The 11,532-nt window shown below is 32.6% G+C and overlaps 1 protein-coding gene across 1 annotated transcript; it reads right to left on the reverse strand.

The window, feature by feature from the left end:
• Positions 1-737: 737 nt before the first annotated feature.
• Positions 738-1,895, reverse strand: LOC114180666. The gene has a single exon (XM_028066968.1). It carries the CDS (start codon positions 1,893-1,895, stop codon positions 738-740), a length of 1,158 nt encoding a protein of 385 aa, XP_027922769.1.
• Between the last annotated feature and the right edge of the window lie 9,637 nt (positions 1,896-11,532).

The raw sequence follows: 11,532 nt of genomic DNA on the forward strand, positions 1-11,532 counted from the left end.
CATCCACCTATATTGGACAGGTCCTCCAATCTTGGCATCTTCCACCAAATGCACAATCAAATGAACCATGACTGTAAAAAATGCAGGAGGAAACAACATCTCCATGTGACATAATGTGAGAACAACTCTATTTTGCAATTGGTTAAGTTCATCCACTTTTAAAACTTTATTGCACAAGTGCTTAAAAAAGGAATATAAATCAATCAAAATAGAGCACACTTCTTCAGGGAACGTTTTCCTCATTGCTAAAGGTAGAAGTTGCTCCATCAAAACATGGGAATCATGACTTTTCAATCCTCCAAGCTTAGATTGTTTAATATCAACACATCTACTAATGTTACTTGAGAGCCATCTGCAACAGTGATGTTCTTCAATGTTTTCAGAAATATATGTTTATTTTCTTTTGTCAATGTATATATAGCCGGAAGATATCTTTATTTGCATCAGGCCACAGATGAGGTCTAACACCCCAATCTTTTAAGTCATTTCGTGTCTTTAGGTTGTCCTTTGACTTTTTACCTTGGTTTAATAATGTATAGACCACATTATCACATACATTTTTTCAATGTGCATAACATCTAGATTGTGGTGCAATAAATTGTTCACCCAAAAGGATGTTCAAAAACTATACTCTTTTTTCTCCATTATAGAGGGCCATCAGTAGGGTGGTGACCTTTCCATTGTCTTTTCCCTCGTTCCTAAACTTTTGGTTCTTTTCCAAATACAATATTAACATTCTAAACTTGTTGTAAGACATTTGTTCCTGATATTCTCAAAGGAGGATTTCTATTTTCCACACTTCCATCAAAACGACTACGACATAATCTAAATTTATGCCCTGCATTTAAACAACGTCGATGATTCATGAAACAAAATTTACCCTTAATCTTCTTAGGAGTTGTGTCAAAATTACACCTAAGGCAAGCCAACCCACTATGTGTGTTCCACCCAGATAAGGTTCCAAGACCAGGAAAATCACTAATAGTCCATAATATAGCTGCATGTATATGAAACACTTCTTTCTTATGTGAATCAAAAGTTTCAACCCCAGTGTTCCATAACTCTTTTAATTCTTCTATTAATGGCCTTAAATATACATCAATATCATTTCTTGGTGCTCTTTTACCAGGAATGATCATGGAAAGAATGAATGAACTTGGCTTCATACACATCCAAGGAGGAAGATTGTAAGGTATAAGTACAATAGGCCAAGTACTATGACATGTACTTAAATCACAAAATGGATTGAACCCATCAGTAGCCAAACCAAGTTTAACATTTTGAGGGTCTGAAGAAAATTGAGGATTCATTAGATCAAAGTTCTTCCATGCTTCAGAATCACTTGGATGCCTTAATATGCCTTCATGTGTACTTCTTGATGCATGCCATTGCATATGCTCAGCTATTTTAGAAGACATAAACATTTGTTGTAAGCGTCGCTTGAATGGAAAATACCTTAAAAATTTAGTTGGAACTTTCTTTTGTTTCTTAGTAGCACCAACAATACTATTGCTCTTCTTCGTTTTCTTCCATCTAGATTCATTGCATTTCGTACAAAATTCCTTATCTTTATCTTCTCCATAGTATAACATGCAATCATTTGGGCAATCATCAATTTTGGTGTAATGAAGGCCAAGCTTATTAATGATTTTCTTAGCTTCATTGAATGAAGATGGGATTTTAGCATAATCAAAGGCATCTGCTAACAACTCAAGTATCATTGACATTGCCTTGTCAATCATTTTGAATAGACATTTGATGTGGTACAATTTGAGCAAGAAAGAAAGTTTAGAATATTTGTCACATCCTTCATACAAACTTTGTTGTCCATCATGCATAAACTTCATATACTGAGTAATTTCATCAAGCATCATTTGGCTTGATTCAGGTCGCATATTCTCATGATTGTCCGCATTTTGAGTGTTTACAAAATTCTAGAATGCATCATTAACCATGCCACATATGGGATCATTAGCAAAACCTTTATCCTCATTCGATTGGAAAATTGGAGATATTGAAATCATATGTTGTACATAATTTGTCTCACCATGTAGAAGCCAAAATGTATACCCTTTTGGAAAAGGATGAAGAATTAAGTGTTCATACGTTGCTCCTCGAGTTTGCGATTTGTTAAGATTGCATTTTGAATATGGATAAATTATCTTACCCTCAATGCTCTTATAAGAAAATGCAAAGTCCAGAAATTTATTCAATCCATCAATGTATTGTGTATTTCGAGGCAAATCAATTAAGAATAGTCTATTTATGAGAACAAAAATATATTTAATAAAGAATAAAATGTACCTAATGATATAAGAATAAAAAAATGTAGAATTTGGCTTTATAGTTGCCATGACAGAATATAAAACTCTGATATCCACTTATATGTAGTGATTGTTTACCCAACTATTAATTTGCTCTTAGTTTATCTGTCAAGTATTACTAATAAATAACTGGAATTTTGCTTTGTCTAATTAAAGGTAGGCTAGTGGGGTGTATTTGATAAATTATGTTAGTTGACTGGAATAGAAAGTTAGAACAAACTACTTGCACTGTGACAAGAAAACATGATGTCATCTCGTGACTACTAAAGTACAATAATCCATGTTTTATTCTTTCAAAGGAGAAATAATTTAATTTTAGACAGTGAATTAATTGCAATGTTTTCCCCAATCACATTTCATCTGCTAAGAGTAACCAATAATTTAAATCTAACCCTTCAAGCATGAGAGTGGGAAATCTCAAATTTTCATTATTCACTAGTAGGAAGACTTAAAGCACAAGGTTTTAATACCTCTTTAGAAGATACAGTATACTTTATGGCCTCTTAGATGCTAAACTCTTACAACACTACAAATATGTATGAGAATTTTATAGTTCATGTACCTGTAAAACAGAATTTACCCATATAGCTCACTTTGACTATGAAAATACAAGATACACAATTTATCACTGTCACATATACATGTAGACTTATGTCACAGAAGAAGGATATCTATATGTGTAATAAAATGACTGAAGCCATTGTTGAAACCTTTATAGCTAAAAAAGACTTACTTGATCTGTTTGTAGGCTTGAACATACTCCTCATCCTCTCTGAAGAGTATAGGTAGACCAGAGAGGTCACACCCCAATGGGTTTGTAAAGAAAAACTGCACACAAAAGACACTCGTATGTTGGAAACGTGGAGTAACTTAGGTATTTAATTATTTCCTAACTGCTCTCTGGGAATTGCATATTGAATTTAATATTATAGCACATTTTCTTAGTGTTTTTCTACATGAACTAGTTCTACAAGATAATGGGCCTCTACTGAATCATCACGAGAGCATTAAATCTATAAAATGTAATTTTCATTGAAGATGGCCAGTCAAATAAAAAATGCACATAGTTACTAAACCATTCGCACTCCTAAATGTGCGTATAAAGTATATATTCTTTTGATTGGAAACTTGAATTGCAAATTGGTGTGCGAAATTGAAAAGTCATAGCTAACATATTGTAACTGGAAAAATGATTCAATCTTCAAAGAAATGTATTGTGCACTGCGTAGTTTAATGGTTTGGAGCCAGACTAACTTAGCTATATGACTTTTAAGATTCAATCTTTACACTCTGCTAACCTGATGTTTAAGATCTTTGGATGCACTTCCACGGAATGTAGGATCCAAAGCAAAGAGGTTAGTAAAATTATCCACTTTCAAAATTTTATCTAACTTGATGCATTAGATTAGAAAAATTATCCATTTTCAAAATTATTCATAAATGCAAGATCAACCATTATCCTTTCTAAAATCTTATGATGATCCTTAACACATAGTGCTTTTGCAAGAGTTTAGAAATTTTGTATTGAACTTTTAATTTGCAAAAGTTTCCTACTATCAACTTAGCCACCTCTAGTTATAGCACTAAAATATATGACATCACCTTCTCTTCCAACTCTCACCACCACACGACTACAATTCTTTCTGCATATTACAATGTTACTTCCCCCTCTCATTAACTTTTACATTGTTAGAAGATACAAAAAAAGTTAACCTATAAAATTAGCACAAGGATTGTTGTGTAAAGGATTAGAATATGTCTGCAAGAGAGTTACACAAAAAAGAAATACAATTAAACCACAACTGGAACTGAAAATCAAAGAAAAAGTGAGAAAACCTACCTATGAAAATTACAGAACCTCTAAAATGACAGAACACTAGAACCTGTAAAAAATAAAATAGCAATTAATAATAAAATGCTAGAACCATTTCAATAACATGTGAAAATCACAATAATAATGTCAATCACAGAGAGAGCATATGAGAGGGGAGAGAGAGCAAGAAGAGAAAATGAAAGTGCAAAAAAAAACCTAAAAGAGAGTGAACCACTAAGATCAAAATTCAAACCTATGTGCCAGGAGCGAAAGACCAAGAAGAATGATGTTGCCAAGAGCAAAGGAGAAAGCAAAATGCGTATAAAGATTGAAGATCGTTGCTAGGAAGTGCGAAAAATATTGTGTCGTGGTCTTGTGAAGTGGTTGAAGAAGAAACATAGACAACGTTTGACAAATGTGAGAGGAAAAATGTCTTATAATTTGAAAAATGGATCTTTAGTTTGTTGCGAATTAAAATAAACATTATGATAAAAATAAAATACCTTTTCTTTAATTTGATAACAATACTTAATTTAATCATTAAAAAATATATCATAATAAGTATAATTACTTTAGGATAATTTTATATAACAAAATCTACGTGAATTAATTATGGAAGGCTTTTTTTAAAAAAACTAATCTACATGTATTTTTTTAATAAATAATTTTTAAAGAACATTACATATATTTCCATAAAAAGAAATTGGCAGAAAAGATTATAAGTAATAATTATATACATTTTTTGGAGTTTGAACTTGGAGTTTGAAAGAAACCTATACTATTATTTGGAGGTTTAAAACTAAATCTTTGTAATTTAACAAAGATTTTAAAAACCTATACTTCTTTTTAGAGATTTAACACTAAACTTTTGTAATTTAATAGAGGTTTTAAAAACCTACACTATTTTTTAGAGGTTTAAAGTTAAACCTTTGTAATTTGACCAAGGTTTTGAGAACCTACACTATCTTGCAGAAGTTTAACTTTAAACCTTTGGAATTTAATGGAGATTTTAAAAACCTCAGTTAGGTTAATCCATTACTAAGGTTATATCAACCTCCGCTAAATAACCCCCATTAAATGCATTTTTTCTTGTAGTGACTTGTGAAGCTGAGAGGAGTGATTTATTGTAACCTGGAGAGGTTCATACCCGTTGTTGTCGATTAGTCAATTTCTTAAGCGAGTGGCTTAAGAGACTAAATGAAGCCTTAGGTGGAGGTGAACTAGTATACATATTTGTGTGCATTCTTCTCCACCTTACTACTTATCATGTATTCTCTATTATAATATGTTTGCACAAAATGATTGTAAAATGTCTACAAACTCTATTTAATCCCCTCTTCTAGAGCTACTTTGCACCAACAAGTTGTATTAGAGCCTAGTTTTGGGGAAGTTCTTAATAGGACTAAAGGACAAGTTCTTGTCAACAATTTAGTGAACAACAAATTGAAGTTTGTCCACTCGTTTTCAAAGGAGAAAAGTATGGTCTATGGAAGAAGAAGGTGATGCCATTCTTAACAGCAATCAATCTATGATAGACATCATAAAAAATGCCATTCCCACACTACTTAAAGATTTCGTCTACATGCTTTATTCAACTCTCCTCCCATTTTAGAGCCACTTTGCACCAACATTGTCAAGGTCAACCTTCCGATCAATTCAGGGTTGATACTAATTGTGTTCTTACCAAGGATAGTATTCGGTCGGGACAAGATCAGTATTGATCTTGGTCTTACTAAGACCAAACTCTAGTTGAGTCAGGTCGATACTAATATTTGTCTTGCCAAAAAGTCAACCTGAGATTGATGTTAACCTTGATCTTGTCAAGATTAGCCTTCGGCCAAGCCGAGATCAATATTGGTTAAGTTCATTGCAAATTTTATTTTTAGCCTAAATTATAGAATTAAGTTCGTTGTAATTGTCATATTTTATGCTATATGAAATTTTTCCAAGATACTAATTTTATTGCTTGTATAAATATTAGTAAATAATCACATTATTAAAACTAAATTCCATAAACTTGACGAAAAATATGACATAAATTCTTTGATATTACATCTAGAAATTAAAAGTCTATTTTATATATATATATATATATATATATATATATATATATATATATATATAACTTTAAATGTACCTTACCATAAAATATTTCTTAATATAAGATTATTTTAAAAAATAAAAAATATTATTCAACCTAAATATAATATATTACTTTTATTAGATAATTTAAAATGATATAATGTTTTCAAAAGTTTAAACTTTTAAAATAGAAAGTACTATATTATTAAAATATAAAGAACTAAGTTCTAATTGTTATGGAATAAAATTTATTATTTTCTTTAAATTTAGTTTTAATTGTATTATCATCAAAAATCAAAATAGTGAAATTAAAATAGTATAAGATATCTTAAATATTTCTTCCAAAAGGAGATTTTTTTTTATAAAAGAACAATTGTTTTTCACACTTTTAGAAATATTTCACTATATTGGTTTTTTATGATAATAAAATTAAAATTAAATTTAAAGAAAATAATAAATCTATTCTATAATATTTAGAACTTTCTAATTTAGTACTTTCTATTTTAAAAATTTAAATTTTTTACTGATAAATTTATTTTCGTCAGTAATACAAATTTCAATTACCGATATATTTTTGTTGTTGGTAAAATTAGTTGATAATTGCATAACTTCAAATTTGTAAAATCCGTCGATAATTTAAAATTTTTATTACCGACAAATTTATCTGTCAATAAACAGAGTGACAAATTTCTCGCTCAAATTTGGATTGGTGGTGAATTTTTTTTTGGCAGTGAAGTCGTGAGAACAATATTTTTTTATCATCATCCTTACGCATACATTACTCTCCATTTCATCATCCTGGATCATCTCTTTCCACCCTACACTCCACGCATCAATCCATCTTCATTCACCCATTTTCATCATTCAATTTTCTTCCAACAAACCATGTGAGCAGAGGCAAAGCACCTATCTCTTTTCTTTTCTTTCCAATTCCTTCATTCACAATCAGATCCTACATTTACATCAATCCATAATAACTTCCATCTACATTTGTTATTGTTGTGTGCACAACTCAAGAGCTATGCACCTCTCTCTTTCTCAATCTCACTTAGAACAAAAGGATCACACAAGAGAGTGAGGAGTGAGTGTGTTTGCACACGACTCCATTCCATTATCTTGGATCATCTTCTTCCACCGTACACACCACGCACTAATCCATCTTCCTTTACCCATTTTTAATCATTCAATTTTCTTCCAACAAACCATGGTGGGAACAGAGGTAGAGCACCCATCTCTTCTTCCTCAATCCACTATAACTTTCGTCTGCATTTGTTGTTGTTATGTGCGCAACTTAAGAGATATGCATCTCTCTCTCTCTCTCACTTAGAACAAAAGTCTCACTCAAGAAAGTGGGGAGTGAGTCTATTTTCACACGACGGGAAACAAACCTATTTGGTCAATAACCCTTTCCTTCGAAATCAAATACATACAACACACCACTTTCTAATTCTCTCTTTTTTTCTCATTTATAACCAAAACCGAAGCCAAACTCATTCTTTCAATTCTCATACCCTTGCACATGGTAGTGGCATTCCAAGAAGGTGGAGGTGGTGACGACGACAACACCATCGACGTGCACACCACGCGTGGCATGCCTATTCGTTACCTTCCTCTTGACCACCTCTTCTTTGCCATGTCGCCCTAGTGGGTCACGAGCAACAAGTTCTCCAACGTCATGTCCAAGAAGGTCAAAGCTCAAAAACTCACCACTCTTATGACGCATCATCATTTGATTGCACTTTCAATGTATTATCACGTGTTGAAGTTTTGATATTTTAAGGCTAGTTCTTTCTTTCTTTCTTTCTTTTTTCTTTAAATGCATATGTTAATTGATTGGTACAAGAAATGACACACACGTAAATTTAATTGCAATTATTTTTATACATTTGGTATTTTCTTTTCCATCATGCTTAATTAGGTATTTGTTAGAAACTAGGGGCCCAAATGTAATATGTTTTTATCTCTCTTTGCTTGTGAAAGGTGCAGCACACTTAAAAACATAGTCAAAATTTACTTTGGTTTAATAAAAGTGTTGGTGGGACAATTCACGTTAGAAATGGTTTAGGTGTAATTATACAGTTCATCTTACCATTTCTTTTTCAAAAAAAAAAAATGGGTCACGTGTTCGTTGTCTTTTTCTTCAATTAGTTTTGGGGTGTTAGAATTGTTCATGTTGTGCTTAAAATCAGTAAAATTGCATTACTGGTGTAACGCCTGGCGGTGCGGATTGGACTGCCATGTGATAACTTCAAACAGGGGTGTCCTACGAAGTATGATTCCCGATGGTGTATTGGAACCGCCAGGTGGTCTACAATGGGGTTTCGCGTGGCGACGCTTAGGTAGCGTTAGACGATAGTTCAGGGGCAGGGGTCTGTTGTAGATGATTTTGATGGTTTGATTAGGGAAATGCTGGATTAGTTACGAGCGGGGAGGTTTGTAATGAAGATTGGAAATGCGTGATTGATGTAGGTGGGGAGGTCCGTATCAGTTGTACTCTAGTGTATGGATACGAGTGGGGAGGTTCGTATGTTCCGTGCTCACACCTGAGGCTGCTATGAGCGGGGAGGTTCATAGCAGGTGTTCACGCATGTTGGACTACGAGCAGGCAGGTTCGTAGAGTTGGACTACGGACGGGGAGGTCCGTAGAGTTGGACCATGAGCAGGTAGGTTCATGGAAGCATGATAATCCCTAAGGACCAAGGTTGTGAATAGATCTTTCTCATATTGGTTATGAGATTGGGGTGGAACGTTATAAAGGCGTCGATGAACTAAATTTGGCTAAGATAGATTGGGAGAGGGTTAATTCTTATTGTTTATTTATTGTGTTATTTTTCCTTTTTAGCTCACCATTTCTGTTTGTGTTTGGCAATGATCGTGTATGTGTCACGTGAGAGCATATGTGAATCAAGGTGAGGACGTTGATGCCTAGAGATGGAGTGTGGCAGACTATGGAAGATTACTTTATGTTTTATTTGTAAACATTTTGTAATAAGTTTTTATGATGCTTAGCTTTATTATGGATTTTTAATAAGGAGAATTCAACGTATTTGAACTTCATCAATATAAGTTTTAAATTTTCCTGTGCTTGATAACTTTATATATTATTTTAATTCCAACGAAATTATATGATATTTGCCTTGTCTAGTAATATCCACCTAGGGTGTTACAATCCTTCCTAAAAAGTTGTTCATAAAAAAGAAGCTTTAACATAGTCTTCCAGAGATCTTCTAAAGATTACATTTTTCGCAAGATCTTTTTGGTAATTGGATAAGAGAACATTCTCTACAAAACATAGTAAATTTATTATTTGTCTTAAGTACAAACATGTCACACGAAGATATGTGAGCAATAATAATGTGTCTATTGACATAAGAGAAGTTATTGCATCTATCGAACTTTGGTTCAAAGATATCCAGTTGTTATAAACACTTAACCAAAATAACTTGAACTATATTAATCATTTTGCTAACATAACTAAATTCCTATATTTATATATTTCCATATTTATATATCTTTCTATATATTTTAAATTGTAATAGAAAATAAATTGAAATATAAGAAAAGAGTTCATGTCATGTCATGCACAATGAAAAAGTAAGAGGAAGGTGATATCATGTCCTATTTTAATGACTTTTTATATGAATGGACTTTTAAGTTGATATAAAAAATAAATATTACATCGACCGTAAAGAAAATCAATTGTAGTATTTACTTTTTACATTAGGTCCATAACTGCACACAATTAGCTACCATGAGTATTTATGCTTAGAAGTTTGCAATGCCTTTTAAGAACACTATATTAACACTCTATTTCTTTCATTAAATATGTTTTATTCAAGTTGTATGAATAATTAGTGTCAAACTAGTTTTTTTTCCATTGCTTTGATAACACATGCCTCAACAAGTACTGCAAGTTCCAATTATGGCCTCATGAGATGAAAATGCATCGAAAATAGCATTTGACTTGCATAAAATATTTTCTTGGATACTCTAATATTTGTTCTTGCAGCTAAAGTTAAATTAACTTCATATACAGTGTGAAAATAAAGATCAAAGTTACAAAATACCTTCAAAATATGGTCTAAAATTATCAAATTCTAGAAAAATCATTATGCACCCTTAATATACTTATGCACTCCAATACAATCTCATGTTGATCTAGATGGAATTATATTTCGCAACCCATGGTTTCGACAATAGCGAATTGGAGGTTGTCACTAGGGGGATTGAATCACTCCAAAATCTACTTGTTGTAGTCAAAAATGAGTTCTGGCGAGGCAGAAGAAAGGATTGAGTTCCTTGCTGTGATCAAATTTATGATGAACATAGTCAAAAATAAGGAAGAGTGGGAAGTGGCGGCAACAGTCACCATATGGTAGAGGTACCCAAAATTCTACTCCCATTGCAGTTGGGAGAACCACCATGAGCAACGATGAAGCATTGAAGGTTGGATTATGTGCAAAAAGGGTTAAGAGTTTTATTTATAATTATAATATGATTCTTGTGATTCCAATTCGACTGATGAGCACTGTAACATCCTGGCCTGATATTACTAATTTAAATAAAATAAAATAATACTAATACAAAAATTGCATTTAATAAACCTTTTTCTCAAAACGCAAGAAATTTAAACTTTATTTAAAGCACTATAACTTCAATACATGAGTTCAAAATAGCCATTACAAATTTCAATGTCCATTTAAAAAGTATTTGTTTACAAAAGATAGTAAAAAAACACATATGCTCTCTGACTCTAAGCGTTACCAACTCCACCTGAAACATTATATGCTCCTATGTAACGAATTACACGATTATTACCAAACACAAATAGATAGGGTGAGCTAACAACATAAATAATTTATAACCAAAATAAAGTGAACACACACTTGTTGGAGTACCACCATCCTCCGATTCCATAAAACATGGCAACAACCATGTTCATCCACGTTCTACATCCTCAAATGATGACCTTAAGATAACCTTTGCTGCCACAACTCGTGGTTCCACCTCTACAAGCCACAACTCGTAGATACATGTGCGGAACCATCCTGTTACGAACCACCATCCGTAACGCTAGGTGGAGTTCCCAATACAAACCACAATTCGTATGCTCAACACAAGATTCAAAACATCACTAGCCACAACTCGTGATTTCCTAATCAAGTGGAGCCCATCCATACGAGCCACAACTCGCATACTCACACCGATTTTTCAATATCACCAGGCAACAACTTGGGATCGCCACGTGTTTACACTTCATTCTGAGACACAACTTAAAGAATGCTTCAACAAGCTCCAAACTTAAGGTATCAT

The sequence above is a fragment of the Vigna unguiculata genome, chromosome 4 (genome assembly GCF_004118075.2).
Source record: "Vigna unguiculata cultivar IT97K-499-35 chromosome 4, ASM411807v1, whole genome shotgun sequence".
Classification (NCBI taxonomy): domain Eukaryota; kingdom Viridiplantae; phylum Streptophyta; class Magnoliopsida; order Fabales; family Fabaceae; genus Vigna; species Vigna unguiculata.

Excerpts from the sequence above, each read along its gene's own strand:
- LOC114180666 (XM_028066968.1), bottom strand. The coding sequence starts at position 1,895 with ATGCGACCTGAATCAAGCCAAATGATGCTTGATGAAATTACTCAGTAT.